This window comes from Mustela lutreola, chromosome 2 (genome assembly GCF_030435805.1).
Source record: "Mustela lutreola isolate mMusLut2 chromosome 2, mMusLut2.pri, whole genome shotgun sequence".
NCBI lineage: Eukaryota > Metazoa > Chordata > Mammalia > Carnivora > Mustelidae > Mustela > Mustela lutreola.
The window spans coordinates 115,453,781-115,479,361 of record NC_081291.1 but is presented as its reverse complement, the minus strand read 5'-3'; the positions used below and the strand labels follow the sequence as shown (position 1 = coordinate 115,479,361).

The 25,581-nt window shown below is 39.9% G+C and overlaps 2 protein-coding genes and 4 non-coding genes across 9 annotated transcripts; 5 read left to right on the top strand and 1 right to left on the bottom strand.

Moving 5' to 3' along the window:
- Positions 1-569: 569 nt before the first annotated feature.
- On the top strand, positions 570-6,920 carry EIF4A2 (eukaryotic translation initiation factor 4A2). Of its 4 annotated transcripts, none has more exons than XR_009350974.1 (12): positions 591-722; positions 1,564-1,612; positions 1,698-1,830; positions 2,111-2,250; positions 3,046-3,214; positions 3,321-3,430; positions 3,653-3,796; positions 4,104-4,241; positions 4,478-4,567; positions 4,789-4,868; positions 5,312-5,418; positions 6,131-6,272. XR_009350974.1 is itself a non-coding variant. In XM_059163189.1 (11 exons), exons 1-11 carry the CDS (start codon positions 694-696, stop codon positions 6,273-6,275), a joined length of 1,224 nt encoding a protein of 407 aa, XP_059019172.1. In that variant the 5' UTR covers positions 570-693; the 3' UTR covers positions 6,276-6,920. The 4 variants fall into 4 exon arrangements, 2 of the variants coding, with proteins under 2 accessions (XP_059019172.1, XP_059019171.1); XR_009350973.1 differs by having other exon boundaries at positions 5,312-5,422; positions 6,131-6,271; XM_059163189.1 differs by lacking the exon at positions 5,312-5,418 and having other exon boundaries at positions 570-722; positions 1,567-1,612; positions 6,131-6,920.
- LOC131826288 (small nucleolar RNA SNORD2) lies at positions 1,941-2,009 on the top strand. The gene has a single exon (XR_009351534.1). It is a non-coding gene; the product is annotated as a small nucleolar RNA SNORD2 (small nucleolar RNA).
- LOC131826284 (small nucleolar RNA SNORA81) lies at positions 3,842-4,017 on the top strand. The gene has a single exon (XR_009351530.1). It is a non-coding gene; the product is annotated as a small nucleolar RNA SNORA81 (small nucleolar RNA).
- Positions 4,281-4,412, top strand: LOC131826245 (small nucleolar RNA SNORA63). Its single transcript, XR_009351496.1, has one exon. It is a non-coding gene; the product is annotated as a small nucleolar RNA SNORA63 (small nucleolar RNA).
- Positions 4,594-4,735, top strand: LOC131826261 (small nucleolar RNA SNORA4). The gene has a single exon (XR_009351510.1). It is a non-coding gene; the product is annotated as a small nucleolar RNA SNORA4 (small nucleolar RNA).
- On the bottom strand, positions 6,915-23,084 carry RFC4 (replication factor C subunit 4). Its single transcript, XM_059163190.1, has 11 exons — positions 22,961-23,084; positions 20,433-20,572; positions 18,419-18,497; positions 14,112-14,191; positions 12,021-12,140; positions 9,771-9,914; positions 9,447-9,567; positions 8,688-8,810; positions 7,365-7,445; positions 7,173-7,289; positions 6,915-7,085 (listed from the first exon to the last, which is right to left on the bottom strand). The coding sequence occupies exons 2-11, from the start codon at positions 20,558-20,560 to the stop codon at positions 6,990-6,992; spliced, it is 1,089 nt and encodes a 362-aa protein (XP_059019173.1). The 5' UTR covers positions 20,561-20,572; positions 22,961-23,084; the 3' UTR covers positions 6,915-6,989.
- Between the last annotated feature and the right edge of the window lie 2,497 nt (positions 23,085-25,581).

Here is a 25,581-nt window from a genome sequence, read left to right as displayed (position 1 = left end):
GCTGGGCACAATGTACTACGGTACGCCGGATTTTCTGGGACGTGCTGGGTGGCCGACATTTTCCCTAGCAGGGAGTTTCACACTTTTAGGATGAGAAGAGATGTTAAACGCTCAGCTAAAGGGCAAGCAGCCCTTTACCGTCGAATTAAACAGCGGTGGGAGCCGGCGGAACAACCCTATTTCTTCTCCCCAGTGCAGAGCGCGGCCGGGTCTCCGCCGCGGCTGAGCCGGAGGCGGACGGCAAGCTCGGCCCCACGGGCTCGCAGGGAAACGCCGGCCGCCCAGCACGCAGCCGCCCCAGGCTTCCGCCTCCCGGACCCGCTCGGTTCCCCCGGCCGCCTCTGCTTCAGGGACGCGGAAACCCCGTAGGAGCGGGGCGGGCGGGGAGCGCGGTTTGGCCACCACTTGCTGCAATATTCTTCCGCCGCAAGGCAAAGAGTCCCAACCTTCCCCACTAGACCCTGGGATTTCCAGAGGCCCTGTAAGATCAAGAAATCACCAAATTTGGATTTTCCCACCGACTCGTTTAGGATATTTTCTGAGGTAAGGACCCCAGGATCACAATTTGGTGGATGGCCGAAGAGCGACGAGAAAATTCCTCCGCGGAAAACGGGTTCCGGCCGCGAGCCTATAAAAAACGGGTGGCGCGGTACCGCTGTCTTTCCAGTCGGGCGCTGAGTGGTTCTTCGGATCATGTCTGGTGGCTCCGCGGATTATAACAGGTATGGCGCCTTCTCGGCGGTGCTTATTTGTGGTGGAGGTCATCTGACAGCAGCGGAGATGGTAGTGGACGGCGTGGAGGCAGGGAGCGCTGGGTTCATAGGTGTTTCCTTGGGGTTTAGCACCCCTGTGCCCTTCGAGAAGCTTCCATGATGGGTAGGGCCTGGATTGCGGGGAGGCTAGGGTAGAAAACGGGGTGGTTGGAGGGTGTCTTTTTTTTTTTTGTTTTTCTCCCGAAGACGCTTTGAAATCCTGGCCGTTGCCCCTGCCCGTACGGAGCCCGTTTAGTTAAAGCGGTGGCGCAGTCCGCAGTCGACAGTGTAACGGGGCCCGGAGCTTTATTGGCGGCCGAAGGCGCGAGTTTCAGTGCTCGACTTTAGGTGGGGTAAGGGGGGAGGGTGTCAGCGACGCCCGCTCGCCAAGGCCCCAAGGCGGAAGGGACCGCGCCGGCAACGGGATCCCCGCGAACCGTTGGCATAGCTCTCGCCAGGCCTCGGCCCGCGTCAATCACCCCGGCTTGCGCAGTGTAAGGGGCGGAGCTCAGCGCGTGGAGCTCTCGCGAGACGGTCTGCCGCTGAGACGGGAGCGCCTGGCGCTCGGGCCTGGGGTGGGGGAGGGCCGGCGTCCGTGGGGCCTTTCCTGGGCGTCCCCTGTTGCCGGCCTTCCGGGCGGGCGCGCAGGGAACAGTGTGTCCTGCGCCGCCAGCTTCCTTTACTGCCTTGGGGTGTGCACGTGCAGGGGAGGGTGGCCAGATGAGACCGGCTGTAGAATAGGGCTCTCCTCTCGTGTGTAGTTAAGATGGCTGGGGAAAGGGATGTTCTCTAACTACGGTATTCTTGTCAGCAGAGAACATGGAGGCCCAGAGGGAATGGACCCCGATGGTGTCATCGAGGTAAGAATGTGTGTTGATTTTGAAACGTTGGAAAGGTGAGCTCGTACATCCCATTTATTCAGTCTTTTTTATATGTAATTTGCAGAGCAACTGGAATGAGATTGTTGATAACTTTGACGATATGAATTTAAAGGAGTCTCTTCTTCGGGGCATCTATGCTTATGGTTTTGAGAAGCCTTCAGCTATTCAACAGAGAGCTATTATTCCTTGTATTAAAGGTAAAAGAACTAGTCAGTACTTGTTAAGAATGAATTAACTGTTCTACATAGACCTGGACCATAAAAGGGAAAATAACTTCTGGGGGACTAGCACCTGTTTGTATTCCTTAAAGTGAAATGATGGCAATCATCTTTCGGGACTGACCTGAAATGAAGAGAATACTCATTGCTGATCACTTGATTATTTGGGCATAATTAATGTTCCATACGGAATACATGGTGTGAACTAGAAGTGGCGGTTTGATGTGGGATCGGTAAATATGTATCCTACTTTTTTTAGGGTATGATGTGATTGCTCAAGCTCAGTCAGGTACTGGCAAGACAGCCACATTTGCTATTTCCATCCTGCAACAGTTGGAGATTGAGTTCAAGGAGACCCAAGCACTAGTATTGGCCCCCACCAGAGAACTGGCTCAACAGGTATTGATAGTGTAGTTCAAAAAAACTGCTTGCGTGTTGCATAGGTTTCAGGTTTCACAACTGTGAAGAATTTAAAACTTAGTATAAATTGGTCCTGTCAGTAGGAGCCCTCCTTTTAAATGTCCATGCATGCAGGGAGTTTTTGTTGAAAGTTAAAAATAGGAACTGGGTGTACAGGTATGGTTTGCAGGGTTGTGTAACAGGTTTGAGAAACCAAAGCTTTTCAGGGTGGACTAGATCTGTTCCCATTTTTAAGTTTGGATGCAGTTGTGCAACATGAAAACTGCAGTGACATGTTATCATTTGACTGTCTCAGTAGTTTGTGATGCATCTGTTGCATGCTATGTTTTCAAAGCTCACTGCTATATTGGCTTTGAAGTAAAACCTTGCTAATAAAAAACTAGGTTTTAAGGTCAAGAGGACATCAGGTCCAGTACTTTGGGAAAAACTAAAGTATCAGTAAGTTGTCTTAGATGTAATTGCAGAGTTCCACTACTTACACCTATCTTCCTACACAATGAAAAGCAGTGTAGGAAATGATTTAACTAAAATCAATTAACCTAGCTGGTATCTGGGGCAACAGGATCTCAAGTCTGACAAGGCACAAGGAAGAGACATGATAAAGGGAATTTTATTATGAAGCAGTTAGATCAGTCTGTATTTTAAGCTTGGAAGCAGTTAAATATCATGCATGCATAGAAGCTATTTGCAGACCAGATATTTGCCATTATGCTTTGGAAGTTTAGTCACAGCCTGTAATTCTCCTGGATAATAATTAAGGGTTTTGGCTTTTAGATCCAAAAGGTAATTTTGGCCCTTGGCGACTATATGGGAGCAACTTGTCATGCCTGCATTGGTGGAACCAATGTTCGGAACGAAATGCAAAAACTGCAGGCTGAAGCACCACACATTGTTGTTGGTACACCAGGGAGAGTATTTGATATGTTAAACAGAAGATACCTTTGTAAGTATTGTTCATTGAGAGTATAATTTGTTTGTATTACTAGAAATTGAAAACTTAGTGTCCCTGCGCATCTAGAGCTGATAGTATGTATCACTTTCTTTGTCAGCTCCAAAATGGATCAAAATGTTTGTTTTGGATGAAGCAGATGAAATGTTGAGCCGAGGGTTTAAGGATCAAATCTATGAGATTTTCCAAAAATTAAATACAAGTATTCAGGTGAGCTTTAATTTTACTCTGGTCCTATAAGTAGGTTGGGGGCTTAGGTTTAATGAAGGTTACATACAGTACACCTGATGTATTTTTCCTACCCCTGCTTAAAGCAGTTGGTGCATAATAATTACCTGATTTCATAGCAAGGCAAAAACACTGGGTCTCAAACTGTGAGTATTTTTAAAGTTGTGCTCTTTGTGTGACAATATAATCCTTGCTTTTTTAAAGGTTGTGTTGCTTTCTGCCACAATGCCAACTGATGTATTGGAAGTGACCAAAAAATTTATGAGAGATCCAATTCGAATTCTGGTGAAAAAGGAAGAATTGACCCTTGAAGGAATCAAACAGTTCTACATTAATGTTGAAAGAGAGGTAATTTATCTAATTACTAAACATTAACATGTAGTTTATTTTTTAACCTTCTTGTATAAGCACTGTGCTAAAATTGCAGAAACTAGGATTGCCTTAGTTTTTGTAATAATGCTAGCAGAGTACACACAAGAAGAAAAGTAACTGCACTAGATTGTAAAGACTGGGGTGGACCTCTTTCTTAATGTCCAGTGTCCTTAGTCTTAAGATTTGGTGCAATATGTTTGGGATAGGCCTTAACAGAATGAATTTCTAATTTACATGGGTTGGAAGCTAGATTTTAATAACTGTTAACTTTGAAAAATTGTAGGAATGGAAGTTGGATACTCTTTGTGACTTGTACGAGACACTGACGATTACTCAGGCTGTTATTTTTCTCAATACAAGGCGCAAGGTGGACTGGCTCACTGAGAAAATGCATGCCAGGGACTTCACAGTTTCTGCTCTGGTAAGAGGTGTTCTGGTGGTGATAATTGTATTTTCATTAAAGCAGGATTTAGACTACAATATAGCTGTTAAGTGCTGTGTTGTCGTTCCCCCTGCTCAAAATAAAGTTGTTTCTTTACTATACCTGTCTGCTATACCCCTGTAGCAGCCAGGGACGCTTGGTCTCATACATGTCAGTAAAAATCAAAATAGTTGATTTGGCTGGTGATTCTTGATTTAAGGTTTGTTCATTTGCAGCATGGTGACATGGACCAGAAGGAAAGAGATGTTATCATGAGGGAATTCAGATCAGGGTCAAGCCGTGTTTTGATCACTACTGACTTGTTGGTAAGTCTCTTACTATTCTTTTCAGCCTACCAAAAGTTTGTTTTTGGGGGAAGGTTTTTTGATAACCTTTACCAGCTTGGGCTCTTTGGGAGAGTAAAGAAAAGACCACACTCCACAGTGGGCTATACCACTAAATATATAGTTCACTACTATTTTGTGGCCTACATTACATAGCTCTTTAGTTTAAATTAGAATTTGAACACCATACCATTGTGTTTCAGGCTCGTGGGATTGATGTGCAACAAGTGTCATTGGTTATAAACTATGATCTACCTACCAATCGTGAAAACTATATTCACAGGTGAGTAGGTGGCATTTTGGCTGTTACTATATTGGTAAAATGAATTCGTGTGTGGTTTTTCTGTGGACTGATTTGTTTGAAAGGTAACTTCGTATCAGGGAAGCAAAAAGACTTACTAACTAGGTAAGGTAGAACTAAAATGGTATTTGGGAAGATTGGTCATCTGCAGTGGGAAAACACTCGTAAATGTTGCCCAAATTGTGGACTTAACTACATACAGATCAGGTTGTTTAGATCTGTTGGTCTTAGCTTACTTTTGAGTTTTTAGTGAAGTTCTTGTGTCCATGTGCTTTCTTGGTGATTTCCTCTGTAGTTGGGATTTTCTTGGTGTTGTCTGGTAGCAATTTGAGCAGTCCCTGGTTTAGTTATAGTGGCTTTATCCCTAAGTAAATTGAACTGTACTTTGTTATATGATGTAAAAAAAGACTTTTTAAAAAATACAGGAGTCGATAGCAGCAGTTGATGACGAGATGGCGCTCAGAAACGGCGTTGACGTAATTTAGGACGTGGAATCATAAGCGAAACAGCACACTGTTTGAATAAAGAGCGAGTCGGTATTTATATTTGTTTTTCTTTTGTCCTGATTATTTGATATTTTTAAGTTGCTCCAGCCAAGGCATTTTTTTTGTATGTATGTTAGGTGGTTTGTGTTGTCTGGTTTCTATCAGGAAGGTAGAAGGCTGTTTTGGAGGTAAACACGTTTTGAGTAATTTTGAGTTACAACGTGTGAAACTGAGCAAAAAAGCAGTGATAAGTTTGGGTTACCATACCAAATACTTGTTTTCCCACTGGAAAAAGTAAGTTTTAGACCATAGTTAACCTTGTAGCATTTGTATTTACAGTTTACAGTTCCAGAGGTGCGTCGAAATGGATTACATAACTGTTCTTTTTGTTTTATCCCTGGTGTTTACATCTGTCCCAGGCTGACATCTGCTCTTGGCTGGCCCACTTTGGTATGGGCTTTAATTTCACTACCCCAAACACAATACTGTCATCTGCTTTAAAAGTAATGCTCAAGACACCTGATAAAAATCTCATTTTGCAGCCAGACAAGCCTTGAATCCTTTTGGCACTAACTGCAAAGGAAGATTTTTTTCTCTAGATATTGATTAGCAGCTAGTGCGCTCCAATTAGAAGCACGAACTATAACCCTTACTAAGTAAACCGCAGCTGATGGTTAACAAGTGGATCATCATGTTCAATAGTTCATCCATATGTGAGAAGTAACATTCTAACTGCTCTGATTTCTTTTTCTCACACAGAATTGGCAGAGGGGGTCGATTTGGGAGGAAAGGTGTGGCTATAAACTTTGTTACTGAAGAAGACAAGAGGATTCTTCGTGACATTGAGACTTTCTACAATACTACAGTGGAGGAAATGCCAATGAATGTGGCTGACCTTATTTAATTCCTGGGATGAGATAGTTTTGAATGCAGTGCTCGCTGTTGCTGAATAGGCGATCACAACGTGCATTGTGCTTCTTTCTTTGGGAATATTTGAATCTTGTCTCAATGCTCATAACGGATCAGAAATACAGATTTTGATAGCAAAGCGACGTTAGTCGTGAGCTCTTGTGAGGAGAGGCATTGGCTTTATCCTCTTTAGAGTTAGACTGTTGGGGTTGGGTATAAAAGATGGGGTCTGTAAAATCTTTCTTTCTTAGAAATTTATTTCCTAGTTCTGTAGAAATGGTTGTATTAGATGTTCTCTATCATTTAATAATATACTTGTGGACTAAAAGATATAAGTGCTGTATAAAATCAGCCAATTATGTTAAACTAGCATATTTGCCTTTATTGTGTTTTGTCATTAGCCTGAATAGGAAGGCCTTTAAAATTGATTTTTTTTTTAGAAAGCATTTGAATGCATTTTGTTTGGTATTGTATTTATTCAATAAAGTATTTAATTAGTGCTTAAGTGTGAACTGGACCCTGTTGCTAAGCCCCAGCAAGCAATCATATCCTAGGTAGGGTTAAACCCCCAGTAAAATTGCCATATTGCACATGTCTTAATGAAGTTTGAATGTTAAATAAATTGTATATTCACTTTAAAGGTGCTTTGGTCATTTTTATTTTTATCAGATCATACTTAAAAAACTGAAATCTTATAAAAATGATCACTTCAGCAATTCTGAGTTAACTGCTGCATCACTGTCGCACAGAGGCTGATCAATTGTAGATGTTCATCAGCACCATCTGCTAAGCATTTGTCTACTTCCTGTAAGAAAATTTAAAAAGTTAGGAAAATTTCCCTTTGGGTTGTATTTAACACATTTTGCGGAGATGTGCAGAAGTCTCTACTTACGGCAAGTTTTTCTGTGATAATGGATTTCTGTTTATCAGAAAGGTTATCATTTTCTACCACCACATCATGAAATTGATTTACAAGCTGAGTTGCTGCATGACCCTCATCAATTAAGTCCTGCAAGAGAGTTGAATTTGGTATGCTCATTTACTCTTTTTCCCTTCCTCAAAGTTAACCAGTAAAGTGACTTACTTTTACCACAGCTTCTAGTTTGTCAAATGAGCCACTCTGACATGCAGCAAATATTCCATCAATTGTCTCCGCTGGTATTACCTAGTTTTGAGAAGGCAAAGGATGAAAACTTGGGAATAGCCTCATGCTCCTGTCCTGAGCTCCAGGAAGCTATTGAAATAAGCTCTCCAGGTAGCTGTACCCTTTTAATCCTGATTCAGACCATCTTTAGTCACTATCATGGAATAGTGAGGCATTTGGTTTTAAGAAATTAATGTCTCTGGGACGCCTGGGTGGCTCAGTTGGTTAAGCAGCTGCCTTCGGCTCAGGTCGTGAACCCGGGGTCCTGGGATCGAGTCCCACATCGGGCTCCTTGCTCGGCAGGGAACCTGCTTTTCCCTCTGCCTCTGCCTGCCTCTTTGTCTGCCTGTGCTCGCTCTCTCTCCCTCTGTCTCTGGCAAATAAAGTCTTTAAAAAAAAAGAAATTAATGTCTCTGTGATGTATATAGCATTTTCTTTAGCTAATCTAGTCAGTGGTTGAGCAGCTAAAAATTGTGGCCGATGGTTCGCACCCAAGTAGTTCTAACTTCCTTAGCAATGGCTAACCTCTTGTTTACTAGCTTAAAAAGGGAATTAAGGGAAGTGCCCCTTTCCTAGTAAAGATGGCACTAAGAGATTGCTTTTAGAAAGCCCATAATACCCAAAAGGTAAAGGGAACTAATGCTATCAATTTCATGATGGTATGAAAAATATCTTAGGAACTAAGTCTTGAAAAAAAAAGTAGTAGGGATCCTACTAGTAGTAGAGCTGAACCCTGACATAAGCGATTTCTCTATATGGAATACTGCCCCTTCATATATGATCTTTGGTCCAATTGTAAGAACAGGAGTATCCATTAAATCTCAACTGTCATATTCCTGAAGTGTTGCAATGCTTCCAGGTTATTTCCTTATTACAGTTTGTAGCATAGTACTTGGCACATGCTATAAACTAAATGCCCTCAAGATTCATGTTAAAAATCCCTACTGAGAACTTTGGGAAGTTGGTTGGATAGGGAGAACAGAACCCCCATGAATGGGATTAGTGCCCTTTAAAGGTCGCAGTTGAGTGAACTAGGAGTCTATGTACTAAGAAGTTACTCCTCACCAGATACTCCATACAGGTATCTTGATCTTGGACTGCCCAGCCTCCAGAACTGGGATACTTGTTTATAAGCCACTCAGCCTATGGTATTTTGTTAAAGCTGCCTGAATGCACATCAGCATTCTGAATACATTTTGTTAAGTTGAAAATTTTCCGAGTCCCAAGCCCAACCAAAAATTTTAGAGTATCTTGTGCTCTTACCCCAGCAATGTCTGTAATCACCTTCTCTGTGATCTTTCCACCCGTTAATCGGGTAGCGCTTTGAAGAAATGTAATGGCTTTTCTTAAATCTCCTTCTGACACTTTAACAAGATAAGCTATTCCCTGAAAAGAAAAGTTTATTTTTAACCTACAATGGATGGTCAAGTTAGACTTTTTGACTTTAATAAAAGTGGAAAAACAGCTTTAGCCTAGAGCTAGTGGGAGAATTATTTTCAGTTTTAAGGGAATGTTAATCAGTCCTATGATGGCAGAATTCACGGAGACACCATCAGTCCAGTGAAAGACTAGAGATCTCTTGCCTTCAAAAGAAATTTGCAAAGACAAATGTTCCATATTTCTAATCCTATTTTCTGGAATACAAAAAGCAAAAACGATTCAAATTATGGTAAAATTCTGTTAAAATGAGTAAGGCCTACATATCCTCTTTCTGTACCAAAATTTCATCACCAAATTCACTCCTTAAGGAAACAGCTAGGACACTAAAATCTCACCACTGTGCAGAGATTTGTTATTGGAGAATTTGCATTATGTATATGAAGTATCCCCTAGTTCTGGCTCTCTGAAATACTGATAATAAGGCTTAACCTATAATTCCTAGACATTCCAAATGTTGCCCTTTTAGCTTAACTTTGCCTGAAGGCATCAGAAATTAAATTATCACATGTGATACTTTCAGGACCTATTATGAATTCATCAAAGGAATTTGTAATTACAATATTTGTAGTAATTAGTAATTACCTCATTGCTAATTTTGACATGTTCTTTATCAGCAATGTCTAGTAATCGCTGCTGTTGAATTTTATCTGACAGTGGTTTGAATCGGAATTTAGAACATCTAGACGTCAGAGGTTCAATTATTCTGTAAGATATTAAGGAAAAAAAAGTCAGTGTCTAAAGAAGATTTTCCCCATTTTTGTCAATGAACTCATTTTTATCAACAAATCAAGATTCGATGGAGGAGAAATTACTAGTCTTGAAACATTATTTCCATTTCTTCCTCTCCCTAATTAAGGTTATCAAAACAAGGCTGCCCAGCATCTATCTTTAGGGCAATATACATACCGACTGACATAGTTACAGATGAGACAGAATCTCGTGGTTTTAGACTCCTTTTCCATGGTACGTCGTAAAGCTGCCTGAGCAGCTGAGGTCATAGAATCTGCCTCATCCAGAATCACAATCTTAAAAGGAGGACATGGCTTCCCACTGATTCAGAGAAACAAGAGTTATAATTCATAGATCATCACCAAAATCTAATTTTAGAACACTCTCAGTCCCAAAAAGAAACCCCATGCCCATCACGCCTTCCAATTCTCCCAGCTGTAGGCAATCATGGATCTCTACATTCTGTTTCCACAGATCTGCCTCTGCATATTAATGGATTAATAAGTTGTCTTTTGTGATTGGCTTCTTTCACTTCTTTCACATGCTTTCAAGGTTCATCTGTGTGGTAGTATATCATTACTTCATTCCTTTTCATTGCTAAATAATATGGCAAAGGGGTATACCACATTTTATTCATTCATTCATAGTTTGATGGATAGTTGGGTGGTTTACATGTTTTGACTACTATGTCTTAACACTGCAATGAACATTTTTTAACATGTTTTGAGTAGACCTACGGTTTCATTTCTTGTGGGTATACACCTAGGCTATGTTTAACTTTTAGAGGACCTGCCAAACTATTTTCAAAATGTCTGTACCATTTTACATTCCAACCAGCGAAGTATAAGGGTTCCAATTTCTCGACATTCTTGCCAGGATGTTCTCTTTTTGCTAAGAGCCATCCTAGTATGCATAAAGTTGTATCTCATCACGGTTTTGATATGCATTACTCCATGGCTAATGGAGCTTTATGAGCCTTTTGTATAGAACACATTCCACAGGAAATGTGTTCCAAGACCCCAGCAGATGCCTGAAGCCCTGGATGGTATCGAACAGTATATAAATATATATGCCATGTTTTCCTTATACACACATACCTATGAAAAAGTTCAGTTTATAAATCAGGCACAGTAAGAGATTAACAACAGTAATAATGAAAGAACAATTTTAACAATATAGTATAATAAAAGTTATACAACTGTGGTCTCTTAGAATATCTTATTGGACTATACTCCCCACTTCTTGTGATGTGAGATGGTAAAATGCCTTTGTGATGAGACAAAGTGAGGTATGACATAGGCACCGTGATGTTAGTCTACTATTAATGACCTGATGATTATGTCAGAAGGTGAATCATTTGCTCTGGCCTTCATCTGAGTGTAGGCAACTGAAACCATGGAAACTGACTAAAATCATAGCTAAAGGGGGACCACTGTATCTTCTTTGGTATAATGTCTACTTAATTACTTTGCCTTTTAAATTGTATTTTCTCTTGATTATTAAAATGGATGAGTTCTATATACTCTTGATGGAAGTTCCTTATCAAATACAGGATATATATGCATTGTCAATCCAAGGTAGATAATGAAAAATCAGTCATTTACCTTCTACAAATTCTAAAGTGTGCTCCAATAAGAATTTAAATATAGCCAGGTTCCACAAGGATTTTAAGTAGCCAACTGAACATCCCTGTTTAACTCAGGGCAGTCCTATTTAAATTATTAATAATACTTCCTCTTTTAATCTAAAATTGTCCCAGTCAGTTCAATAACTTACATGGTCACCTTAATTAGGAAGTATATACTGAAGCTTAAGATATCTAACAGAACTTTTTTTTAATAACACACTAACAAAAATCAGGATTTTTTGCTAGCAGCATACCACCAAACTACCAAATTTGATTAATAAATACTCCTTAGACAAAAACGTAAGTTCAAAACCCTTGACACCTAAACAATTTAAAATTAGGTATTATAATAGAAAAGTCATTTCTGAGTTTTAATAATTTAGATAAAGGGTGCCTGGCTGGCTCAGTAGAGCATGAAATTCTTAATCTTGGGGTTGTAAGTTTGAGTCCCATGTTGCTTGTACAGATTACTAAAAAAATAGAATAAAAAACCCATATGCTCCAAGATAAAAAAGGAGTTGGACAGGGGTGCCTGGGTGGCTCAGTGGGTTAAGGCCTCTGCCTTAAGCTCAGGTCATGATCCCAGGGTCCTGGGATTGAGCCCCACATCGAGATCTCTGCTCTGTGGCGAGCCTGCTTCCCTCCTCTCTCTGTCTGTTTCTCTACCTACTTGTGATCTCTGTCAAATAAATAAATATAATCTTAAAAAAAACAAAAAGGAGTTGGACATTTGGTAGAAGCATGTATTTTAAACAAATGCAATGACATGGTATGAAGAAGGAAAAGTGAGCTTTACTTACTCTGAACGACTTCCTGACACAGTTAATTGAGCAAAATTCTTCACTTTTTCTCTAACTACTTGTATTCCACGTTCATCAGATGCATTTAACTCAAGAACTCTTAATCGAAAAAGTTCAGGCCTATGTCAAAATGAAACAAATATGAAAAATAATAGAGCAAATGAATAACTGAGATTTGAACCACATTTTAACAATTGCATTCTGTAGTAATTTAAAACTACCTAGTAAACACTAGACAGAAAGCATGCAATCACTTGTATTTTTTATTTTGTAGAGACATGCAGGGTTTTTTTCCATTAAGTTTAAAAAACAGGTAGATGGTATCACGAATTCATAAAACTTTAAATCAATTTTCCACTTCAGATTATATCATGAACATTTTGCCACATTATCAGACCCACTGCAGTTACCATTTTAGTAACAATATCACATTCTATCCTATGACTGTACCATCATTTTCTTAATTTAACACTCTATTGTTAGATATTTTAAATAGTTTTAAATATGGTACAATTTTAAATAATGCTGTAATAGAGCTTATTTTCAATTGTTTCCATTAGGTAGCTTGCTATAAGGACTATTACTGGATTAAAACATAAACAGGTTTTTTTTAAGTGAGTTTTTAAAAAACAATTATTAAAAGTAGCTCACCATTAGGCTATCTGAGAAATCAAAATTAAAATAACTGGCATACCTTCTCAAGTCTTCATTTTTAAAACTTCCCTCTACTTTATTATACACAGATTTATTTTTTAGTTAAAAAAACAAGAGTTGGGACTTAGTTTTGTCTTTAGTTTTCCTAAACACCATGCTATCCTCCTAAGCATTTTTTTTATGGGCACAATCATAAAGCTCTGTGCATATATTCTCCATTTTAAAAACCACATATACTATGAAATGTGGAATTCACAATTTAGTTCTATAAGGACAAACATTATTTTTAAAAGAGTATTTTAATAATTATCTAATTTGGACCGACCTTCTCTCAAAGCACTATTAACAAACTACTTGGGTTTTATTATGACTACATTACTAAAACGGATTCAGGTTGTTTCTGAGTTGTGGAATAATCAAAAAAGCTCTTTTATAATTTCCCTCAAAAATAAAAATTGCTCTCAAAAAAATAAAGTATTAGGTTCACAGCACTTTCCTTTTTTTCTTTGTTTACATTTCAATAGAACTAATTATCTGCAAATATTTGGTGGTTTCAGAGGCATCTGATTATTTTCACATATAGGATTTCAGATGTATCCTTTGACCATATGCCCAATACCGAAGTTCTGGATAAATTCAAGATAGTCTTTGGTACACTTGATCTTAGTCAAAAGGCCAAGAAGTGATCAAGATAGACTTTGCTATTGGTGCATGTTTTAGAGATATAATACCTGGGCTGATACATATCTGGGCCGATATATATCATATAAATACACACACACACACAAACACACACACATACATACATACATACATATATATGTGAAAGTCTCCTCTACATTGGTAAGGCAAGACAGTCAATCCTGGAAAAAGAATCTAAGAAAGTGGCTCACAGAGTACCTGGAATTCTGCATCAACCACTACATACTCTGCTAACACTCAAGATACTTGAGGGCAAGGAGCTGGCCTAGCCACTTGAGGCAGGGCCTGGAAAGGCCAGAGCAAGAAAGAACTCTAGAAGGAGTGATGTGGGGTCATTAGCATGGGGCACAGCAGATCCTATCACACAAAGATACAAATGTGAACACAGCCATTCAGGGAGTGATGAAAGTACTGGCATGACTAAAGACCAGGTCTTTGGGGTCCGAAATCAAACTGAAAAAGTTAAAGTGATGAAAAAAATCATGAGGCTTCCTATGTTGTAGTACATTCAAACATTTTAATAAGGTCTAGAATGAAGATTACAAAAGATGTAAGCAAGCTTATTTACTGGAGGGGAGGAACTGGAAATGGGCCCACTGAATTAATAAAAAATACAGAAATAATCACCTTACAGAGAAACCAAATACAAACTTTTAAAGAAGTTTAGTCAAAGAAGTTAAAGAAGCAGAGATTTTTGGTGTCAAGTCTTTTAAAAAAAGAGAGATTTCAACTTACCCAAAAAGCTCCCTAGCTGCTGCCAAAATAGTGGATGTTTTTCCAGTTCCAGGTGGCCCATAAAACAAGAGATTAGGGAGCTGCAGAAGTTAAGTTTTATTTTTTAAAAATTGTATTCTGGTACAAACAGATGAAAGTGATGACTGAAAATCTCTATGGAACAGTGCAACAACTCCTCTAATAGGGCACATATCTGATTACAAATATTTCTTAATATAACCAGTATCACACTATTAGCAGTTGTGAATCCTGCTTTTTCACATAATACTATACTTTCCCCCCAAAAATGTCTGTCTAACATCTTAAGCTGAAGCAATATTTATGACTGTTCTATACCCAATATACCTAGGTCAAGTTTTCAGTACAAATTAGAAACCTGTCTTTCTTCTTTTTTAAAGATTTCATTTTTAAGTAATCTCTACACCCATCGTGGGGCTTGAACTCACAACCCTGAGATCATGAGTACAAAGCTCCATCGACTAAGCCAGCCAGGCACCTCAAAACCCCTTTTTTTCTGAAGGGAATCTCACGCTTCTATCTGTTCCCTATCTCACCCCTCTGCTCAGGATTGAGCAAGATTTTCTATTTTATAAAGATGTCCATTGCTTCAAGGGGGAAACAGACCAAAGGAGAACTTCAGCTTGGCTAATACAGAGGGAAAAGGAATGAAACAGACTTCTCAGGGCTCTGGATGAGCTGATGTTCCAAGAGTAGGGGGGGAAAAAAAAGAGTTTACTAAGTGCCTGGCAGGACTCTATTCCATGATTATATACCCTGTAGGGAAGCCCACATATATCAGGGAGAATTAAACAGGAAGAAAGGGTAAGAGTAAATCACTAATTATCTTCTTTTATACCTCAAATCTCACTAGCTTGGCTCCTATCAAGCAGGCAACTAATCTGTGGTACGGACTGATGAATGTACTAAATTCTACTGAGCTCTGTCATAAAACTGTACTCTTCAGTATGTCCTTTCACATAAATCAATCACTGCACAAAGGAAACTAGGCAACAGTTTATTTGCTTCCATTCTTGCCTAACCCCCGAGCTTCCCATCCACTCCTCACCTTAAATTAGATGCCACCCTGCTTGCTACTTAAGACTATTCACTGGTTTCACACTCCACCCAGAAAAACCAAACCAGACAAACAAAAAACAACCTGTCCTTATGGACATCCATGATCTGCTCACCTTTCCAGGCTCCAAATGCAATGAACTCCAGCTAAGCACTTTGCAGTCCCCCAGGAGCTAGGGTCTGACTGGTTTTTTTCTGCTTCCCCAGCTTCTACTGCATTACAAGTCAGAAGCCTTCCCTGACCACCCAGTCTGAAGTGGAACTTCTCTGTTACTCTCTTGTCAATCTTTTTTGCACTTAAAAACTTGCAATTATGTATTTATATACATTAATTTGCAATTATTGTTCTTTATTTAGTGTTGGTTTAGTTACAAAATACCTGTCTACTTCACTAGATGATAAGCTTAAGGTCAAGAACCTTATTTGTTCTATTCGCAATTGTATTCTCAGCATCTTGTGTAGTACTCAACATGTGCCCAATAAATAAACCAATGCACAGATAAATATATTAATTGAAGACTATTATATTATGCTACTACATAGCATACAGCTTAAGATATAGGCTACGAGTTTCACTACTTAAAAACAAACACCAAAGAACCTCCTAAGTTTTTTGACTGGTTTTGGTATCGGGGTAATGTTGGCCTTATGGAACAAATTTGGAAGTTTCCTTCCTCTTCTATTTTTTGGAATAGCTTTAGAAGAATAAGTATTAACTCTTCTTTAAATATTCAGTTGAGTTCACCTGTGAAGCCGCCTGGTCCTTGGCTCTTGGCTGCTCGGAGTTTTTGATTATCGATTCAATTTTATTACTAATAATCAGTCTATTCAAATTTTCTATTTCTTTCTGATTCAGTTTTGGAAGATAGTATGTTTCTAGAAATTTATCCATTTCTTCTAGGTTGTCCAGTTTGTTGGTATATACTTTTCCATAATATTCTCTTATAATTCTTTGTATTTCTGTGGTGTCATTTGCTATTTCTCTTCCTTCATTTCTGATTTTGAGTCCTTTCTTTATCTTGATGAATCTGGTTAAAGGTCTATCAATTTTGTTTATCTTTGCAAAGAACCATCTAGGTTTCAAGATTTTATTTGAGAGAGAGAGAGAGAAAGAGAGCGAGAGAGAGGATGAGCAGGGAGGTGGGGAGAAGGAGAAGCAGGCTCCCTACTGAGCCAGGCGTCTGATGTGGGGCTTGATCCTAGGATCATGATCTGAACTGAAGGCAGACGCTTAACAGACTGAGCCACCCAGGAGCCTCAAAGAAGCAGCTCTTGGTTTCATTGGTCTTTTCTATTGTTTCTTCTTAGTCTCTATTTCGCTTATTTCCATTCTAATCTTTATTATTTCCTTCCTTCTGGTTGCTTTGGGCTAGTCAGTTTGGGTATGCCAATTATATTAAAAAAAATTCCTAGGCTTCTTCGTCTTTAACTATTATTTTGATTCATGCATACCTCAATATTTGTAATAATTCACCCATATAACTATCACATATGATAACTTAAATTCTTTAAAACATGGTAAAATTATTAAAGCTCACATTATATAACAGTGATATATATGGTACACTCAAGAACTGTATGTGAATACTAGTTCTTAAAATTATCTATTGTAATTCTACCTTAAAATCTTTTAATGTAAATGAAAGAGTGCTCACTTCAGCAGCACATACACTAAAGGAAATGAAAGAATAAATTATTTTTCTGTACTCTGTAGAGTTTAAAAAATTAGTTCACCTTCAAGTTTTACAAAACTAGGCCTGAAAAGAAACATAAAATATTAAAAAAGTGTTTTAAAAGAGAAAGTTCTTAATTCAGCCTTGTAAGATAGATGGTATGCATAGTCAAGAACAGGGTCATAATACCACTACATTTGCCTCAAGGGTTCAGAATACTACCAATTAAAATACATCTTGTCCTGCAATCTGTGTAATTATTATTATACAATTAAATCGTATATTATAAAATTAAAACGTAAAGATATTTGGATCAAATCAAAACAAAAATTGGCGAAGAAAAAGATTTTATTAACTTATTTTTTAAAAAAGATTTATTTATTTATTTGACAGAGAGAGAGATCACAAGTAGGCAGAGAGGCAGGCAGAAGGAAAGGGAGAAGCAGGCTCTCTGCTGAGGAGGGAGCCCGATTCGGGGCTCGATCCCAGGACCCTTGGATCATGACTTGAGCTGAAGGCAGCTGCCTAACTGACCAAGCCACCCCGGCGGCCCCCAAAAAAGATTTTATATATTTTTTTAAGATTTTATTTATTTATTTGACAGAGAGAAAGAGAGAGAGCGTGTGCGCACAAGTAGGCAGAGTGGCAGGAAGAGAGAGGGAGAAGCAGGCTCTCCACTGAGCAGGGAGCCCAAAGCAGGGCTCAATCCCAGAACCCTAGGATCATGACCCGAGCTGAAGGCAGCCATTTAACGGACTGAGCTGCCCAGGCACCCCAAAAAAGGATTTTAAATAGTTTAAAAAATATAACTTCTTTCAAAATATGTACTATTATAGTGTAATTCCAGGAAGTGAATAATGGCAGCAAAAGCCCAAAGAACCTCTAATTCAAAGTAGCCAGGTTAAAATGAAGGAAGCAAATCTTCCTTGGGAATAAAGCAAAAACCACACCTTACTTTTATCTGCAACTTTTCCCCTTCTTTCATTGAGCTCTTAAAGCAATTCATCATATACAATTTTAAGCTCCTAATTCTTCTGTTAGGGTTATCTTGTCTCTAACTCTTCTACAATGCAAGTCATTCAAGAGTTTGTTTTATGCCACATTTGGACAGTAGAAGACACAATGCTATAAGCAGAATTAAATACTCATTTTTTTGTATTGTAGTTCAAATGAAATTTAACATTAGGTGAGCAATTATACTTTCAAAGAATCTGACTCTTCTTTATAACACATATTATTATCTATTATTTTCTTATTTATTGGGTTTCCACATGTATTCTGCTTCTCCCCGCCAAAAATCAAAGTTCACGAGAAAAGAAACCCTGTATGTATTGTTCAATGGTCTCTACTTAAGTACTACATAACAATGACCTAAGTAAATAATTCTTCAGTAAATAATTATTGAACTCATTATTGCTGTACAAATAGTTATCAAAGGCCTACTGTATATACAGCTAGTATTTAAGGGGGAGGCAGGCATTTGATTATCAAAGGAAGGAAAAGAATGAGTAAATTAAAACTTAAATCTCCCAATGACATGAAACATCATCTGCTACTCACATCAGCTCCTTCTAAAGACTTTTTCAGCACTGCAACCACTTCTTCCTGGAAAGCAACTTCATCCACACATTTTGGGCGACTGGAAAAAAGCCCAGAGATTATTTAGCATATTATAGTAGCCACAGAAATGTTTTAAGTGTTCCTTTTACCAAAACATCAAGATAATTCTCATATATTGGTAATAAATTAAGAAACTTTCATAACTGGAAGCAGGTGGAAACACCATTTATATTTACCTTAAGGTAATACTGAAGTAGTGAAGTCATTTTTCCCTTTATAAATGCAATTTGCATCTATAATACTTACAAAAATTAAGCAAAAAGATTTTATTGCACCACAGATGTCAACTGGTGAAAAATTTAAAGTGAACACTTGCCTAGAAAGTACTGTATTTTGACAAGATCCTGCACTTAAGCTGAAAAGGAAGAGCCATTTAATAACTTCAGGATAGGCAACTATTTTGGTTAATACAGTTAATTGATTGATACCAATTTCATCCATTACCTAACTGCACAAAAAATGCCTACCTACTGACTTGTTTGAGGGCTAACTAAGTAACAAGTTTAACCAAGATGAAGAATAATAACATACAATTTTCATCTTACAGCATTAAACTGGTGATTTTAAGAGAAGCTGGAACAAAGTTACACTCCTAATCCTAAGATTAGGTATTGTGCTTACTTAGCTAGTCGGAAGCTCTTCTTTGATTTATACATTTCTAATCAATCAAATCAATGCCAGGTAGGAATTTTAGGTCAGATAATGTTTTCTAGGGAAATCAGCATAAGTTATAAAGTGGGGTTTCAGATTCAAATACCTGCAGGGGCCAGGGAGAAAATGAGAGTAAAAGAAGGCAGAGTATAAGGCAAGAGAAAACAGAAGGAACTATGGTAAACTGAGGAACATACGACCTTTCCAGAATGAGAAGCAGTACTCAGATCCATTTAACTGTTTAACCTGCACTAGTTCTGCCTAATCTCTTGAGAAGCTGAAAAATCTAGACTTTTTTCCCCTTTGTATAATTTTTTTAATTAAAAATCTAGATTTTTATGTGAAATTTCATATTTTAAAAATCATTTTTTGTGCCAAACAAAACACATGAGGGTCTTATTTGACCTGTACGTAAGCCACAAACTTCTGATAATTGAGGCAACACCAGGGGTTACAACTACTTGTCATATTATCACTTAGCAGACTGAAATTTAATTAGCCACTTCAAGTGTTTTTGCCAGAAATGTATAAACAAAACTCATCAACTTCCACTTATCTGTAAGGAAAGAGGTAACAGATTATTTGGATTTATGTTGAACTCCTGACCAAGAGCTTATGGCCAATTCTAAATTCTGTTTTCTCTTGCTATATCTTAATCCGTAAAGCCATAGACCTGAGTTATAGGAAAGACCTTTGTTAATCTTTAAAATAATTGGGGCGCCTGGGTGGCTCAGTGGGTTAAGCCGCTGCCTTCGGCTCAGGTCATGATCTCAGGGTCCTGGTATCGAGTACCGCATCGGGCTCTCTGCTCAGCAGGGGGCCTGCTTCCTCCCCTCTCTCTCTCTCTCTGCCTGCTTGTGATCTCTCTCTGTCAAATAAATAAATAAAATCTTTAAAAAAAAAAAAAAAAGAGAATTCAGCTTAGGGGCGCCTGGGTGTCTCAGTGGGTTAAATCCTCTGCCTTCAGCTCAGGTTATGATCCCAGGGTCCTGGGATCGAGCCCTGCATCCGGCTCTCTGCTCAGCAGGGAGCCTGCTTCCTCCTCTCTCTCTGCCTGCCTCTCTGCCTACTTGTGATCTCTGTCTGTGAAATAAATAAATAAAATCTTAAAATAATTAAGCTAGATCATTTGATGGTACTTTTAGTTACAAGGTTTTAGGACTTAACATTTTCGGGTGATTTCCAAGGATATCTAAACAAAGTAAATCATCCTCCTCTTAAGTAACAGCAACAAAAAAAGTGACTAAAACTGGTTAGAGAAGTAATTTACTAACTATGTCAAGAAAAATACAAGCATTCTTACTATTTTTCCACCCATGGGACAGGTTTGGTTTTCTTGTTCTCTCCACTGCTTCCAGCTGTGGTAGCTACTCCTCGATCCTTCAGTGGTGGTTTAGTACTAACAGATGTGCCTTTTAGAAAAGCCTGCATGATTACTTCACCCTGACCAGAATCAAGACAGAAAAGGAAAAGTTCTTTTGAAATTATTACGAGAAAGTATAGCAAGAAAGCACATCTAGCACATTTAACCTTGTGCAAAATATTCCAACAATTACTTACCAAATAAAGGTCATCACCTCATGACCTAGCATCCTCTAAATGTTTTGTACTGAGAGCTAAATGGACAATTAAAGAGGCCAAAGTGCTTAAGGAACTTAGAATCTATTTATTGTGAGAGCTACAGATCAAAGATAAATCTTATGACTGAAAATTTTTTAAGAGTTCTACACTTTTTGACAAATATGATGTCATTAGTGACCAAACTGTTCGTGGGCTTCTACAGTCTCTTCCATTCCAGTCATGGACCTAGCTCTAGCTCAGACCCTGGAATGGACTAAGCAATGAGGAGTGCTGAGACCACAGATGAGAACTTCCATTTCTTTTTCTGGACCAAGAGCTCCACTCAAGGGCCTGTTTTACTAATAGAGCCAATGACTACCTTCAGAACCTGTTCGGGGGGGAGGGTTGGGCTGGGGATTGTTCTGTTAAAATGAAAACAGCTCTTTTGTTAGTAACATGCTCATCAGAAGAATTCAAAACAAAGAGAAAAAGTATGAGTTGTTTTAAAAAAGGCATACAAAATCTCACCCAAAAGATAATACTATTAACACTCAAGCAGGGCCGTCTGGGTGGCTCAGTCCTTAAGCATCTGCCTTAGCTCAGGACATGATCCCAGGGTTCCAGGATCTAAGCCCTGCATCTGGCTCCCTGCTCAGAGTAGCCTGCTTCTGCCTGTCCCACTCCCACTGCTTGTGTTCCTTCTCTAGCTGTCTCCCTCTCGACCAAATAAATTAAAAAAAAAAAAAAAAAATCTAAAAACAAAAACAAAAAAACACTCATGTAAACTTTCTTCCAGGCAGCAGAAGGCTGTTTTAGGGACAGAAAAGTATCATTAGCTTGCCTGAAAATCCCCAGCATCTATGGCAATTCTACTTTTTTCACTGCCTTTCCCCAGTGGCAAGAGCAGGAACTGGTACACAATAGATGTTACATATCATCTGGTGACTGAATTACCATTTATAAGACTCAACTTCCCGCGCTATAAAAGGAGGTAAAGGCCCACTCAGTAAGGCATCTAATAAAAGATTAAATCAATAAATAAAAGCTAAATAAAAGAATTGTGAAAGCCGTCATGCACTGCTGGTTGGAATGTAAAAAGGTGCAGGCACTATGATCAACAATTTCCTCAATATGGAGTTTCCTCAAAATACTAAAAAGAGTTACCATATGATCCAGCAGTTCCACTACTGGCTATCTATTCAGAAAAAAGAACAAAACCAAACCTAAAATCATTAATTCAAAAAGACATATGCACCCCTATGTTCAATGCAACACTACAAAAGGCAAGTTATGGAAACCATCTAAGTGTTCATCAATGGATGAATGGATAACGATGTGATACATGTAAAGCCGTAAAAAAAAAAAAAAAAAAGAAAAGAAAAGAAAAAGAAAAAGAACTCTTGCCATTTGTGGCAACATGCATGGACCTTGCAGGTATTATACTAATGAAATAGACAAGTCAGAAAGACAAACACTGCATGATTTCACTTACACGTGTAACCTAAAAAACAAAGCAGACAAAAACCCAGACTCCTAGATACATAGAACAAACTGGTGCCTGTCAGAAGAGACGGGGCAAAAAGGAGGAAGGGAGTTAAGAAGTACAAACTTCCAGTTCTAAATAAATAAGTCACAGTATATAATGTACAGCATAGGGTATACACGAAATAATTTCGCAAGCGTCTAATAACTGTTGTACACCTGAAGCTTATTTGTATGTCAATTAGACTCCACTTTATTTAAAATACACACACACACACACACACACACACAGAAGCAGCATACCCCTGGGCACACACACTTTCGTGCTTGGATTTGGATACTCAATAAATGAATGGCTAACAGTTGTAAACAGCCAAGCTTTTTAACGTTGTTGGATCCCTCATCCCTGCCACAGGATGCAGTGATTACTTGAAGAGTGCTACCGCCCAAAACAGGGCTCTGAAGGATGCTGCACGGAGCTACCATTTTCGCGAACGAGTGCGGAGTGGGGAGACACCGCAGGGGCATGGAGGGCGCAGGAGCTGAGGAGAGCGAAGGCTACCCTCACAAGTCCTCCGGCTGATCACCCGTTATGCCCAGCTCCCCGGCCTCCCGGGCACTGCCTGGGCCTTTCAGCCTCTCGTCTCCCGAGACTGGACGCCGCCGGCTCGTTCGCAGAGCTTCAGGGACAGAGAAAGGTGGGGGTGGTCGCCAAGTCTTAGCTCCGTTCCCAAGGGTGAGACTCTCAGGCCTAGGAAGCCCCGAGCCGCCACACCGGGTGACACTTACATTCGCTGCAGTGAGCACGGTCTCCCTGGTTCCCGCCACCGAGAAGCGGGCGAAGGGCAGGGCGGGAAGACGCGGGCACCGAGCGCGTCACTTCCGGCCCGTGGCGCGCGCTCCCGGGGCGCGGAGCCACGGGCGCGAGCGCCGTGTTCTGTGCACGGGTGAGACGGGCTTTAGGGACACCTAGACTGGAGCGAGAAGGACTTAGGAGGGATAAACAAAGTTCCAGCTGTTCTCGCGCATCCCCCCGACTGGAGGCCGCGGGACCAGGGAACTCTGAACGTGACCGACGCGGAGGAGCCGCCGGGACGCGGGACCCGGCGTGCTCAGCGAACGTGGGCGGGGAAGGGCCTGCGGCTGTCCCCCTCTGTCGGGGGCGGGAGAGGCGTGCTTCTCTTGCGGTCCCGCTGTCCCCGGAGGGCAGAGTTCATTGGTAGCCCTGGGGCGTCTTCCAGATTTTCTAAGGCGACACAGTTCGGCTAACAACCTCCTTCACCCCAAAGAAAGACTGGGAATGGGGAGGGTGGAGTGGGTCCCTCGCCAGGAGAGGGCAACCCTGATAATCCTGTCCTCTGCCTCCGGGGTCCTCGTCGCGTGGCAAACTGTGCTTTAAAGGGAGAGACGTCTGATGGCGCCGTCTTTGCCCTTTTGAACGCATTTGGCTTATACCTGTATTACTGATGGGCCATTGGTGAGAGGGAGCACCGGGCATACAGCTAATGGTCTTTTTCTAATCCCAGAACTCTGCCCAGAAATCTGGTGCAGACGCTCAATAAAAATGAAAAGATTGATAATAATGTTTAACCTCACCATGATACATGCCCTGTGGGCTCCAGGCAAATTTGAAGACTCCCTTTTTATCTTTATCTATGTCTTACATCAATTCTGAATTTTTCTTAAATCTTACTGAAATCTGACCTTTTTAAAATGTTATCTCTGCTGCAGACATTTTCCCTAGCCCATAAGGGTGATCTGGGTCTTCTCCAAATGAGTGACTATAAATTTTGTTTGGTATAAGCTCAACATGGTATTGTTAATTTTACATGTTTATTCATTTCTCTCTTAACAAAGCTTATGACACCAAGGTCAAAGTCATTGGAAAAAGCTGAGACTTGAAATAGGGTCATCTGGGTTGATGCATTTGAAAATCTTAAGTTTCCATATTTCTTTAAGTAGCCCATTCTTCCCTGTTAAAGACTGATGCTTTTCTCTTGTGGATATATGTATAAGCTTGATGATGCAGAAGTTTCTGCCTTGTAACACAACACGTATCTCCCCTTACTACTCAACAGTCTACCCTACTCTTCACTACCAACCACCAGAGCTATATTGAGGTCAAAGAAACGCAGGGCCAGCTAGTGGTGGGAAAAGTCTGTACGCTGAAGGAGCTGCGGAACTGGGTAACACAAACTGATTGACCAAGCGGAAGAGCATATATGGTACTGCACTGGATGGAAAAGAGAGAAAAACCTGTGATGTGGGGTTTAATATCCTGCCAAAGAGTTCAGGTGATAGTAGTTGGTTGTCCTTTGGAAACTTGGAGAAAGCAGGAACCCACACTAAGTAGAAATGCCATGCAGTGTTAAGCAGTGTTAAGCACTGTGGGAAGAAATCAGACACTTGACTGGGCTATACTGCATAAGGTCAGAAAGCTACTAGCCTCCTCTGTTCTTAGGATTCAGTGTTCTTGTCCAAAGTGACAAGGGATGTGCTAATGAGTGGAGCTCCAGTATTAAGAATCTAAATGACAGGGCGCCTGGGTGGCTCAGTCATGAAGTGTCTGTCTTTGGCTCAGGTGATCCCAGGGTCCTGGGATAGAGCTCCACAGTGGGCTTCCTGAGCAGGAAGCCTGCTTCTCGCTCTCGCACTCCCCCTGCCTGTGTTGTCTCTCTCACTGTGTCTCTGTCTGTCAAATAAATAAATAAAATCTTAAAAAAGAAGAAGAAGAAGCTCAATGGTGGGCTGTCCTCCATAGGCCAAGGCCACTGGTAGGAGATTTTAGGACAAAGTAGGGTCTTTTTGATAGCATTGGGGACAATAGACTCCCTAAACAGAGGCCAGATGACAATACTTAACCTTCAAAAGTAAGCCAGGTATAACTGTTATCATGAGTGGCAATGTCAGGGGCAGTCAGAGAGGTCTGACTCATAGAGAGCTAGGGAAGGGGTTAATACAGCATACCATCCTGAGAGACATGACAGATGAACAGCAAATGAGAGTATTGCTGAGTCTACAGAATCAAAATAAATCCAATATGGATGATCAGGAGGCTGACCACAGCCACAACAATAAAAGTCTTGGATCACTTTCCCAGTTCCCAGACCTGAGCTGTCAGTTTTCTACTGACAGAGTACATCATGAAAAAACCCTGGAAACACCAAGGCAAAAGAAAAAAAAAATTGAGGTAATGATTTCCTTAGTCCTTTTCCAAAGACTTTTACTCATATAACTATACACTGAAGAAAAGAGGAATACAAAACCTTTCAAGGAGTGTTGGATACATGGATATCTGAGTTGAGATATCCAGGGACCCAAAGCATCTTCATAACTCCCCTCTTGGGAGTGGGGTGGATAAAGGATAGGGTAATAAATGGAGTTCTTTCCCAGGTCTGACTCATGGTAGG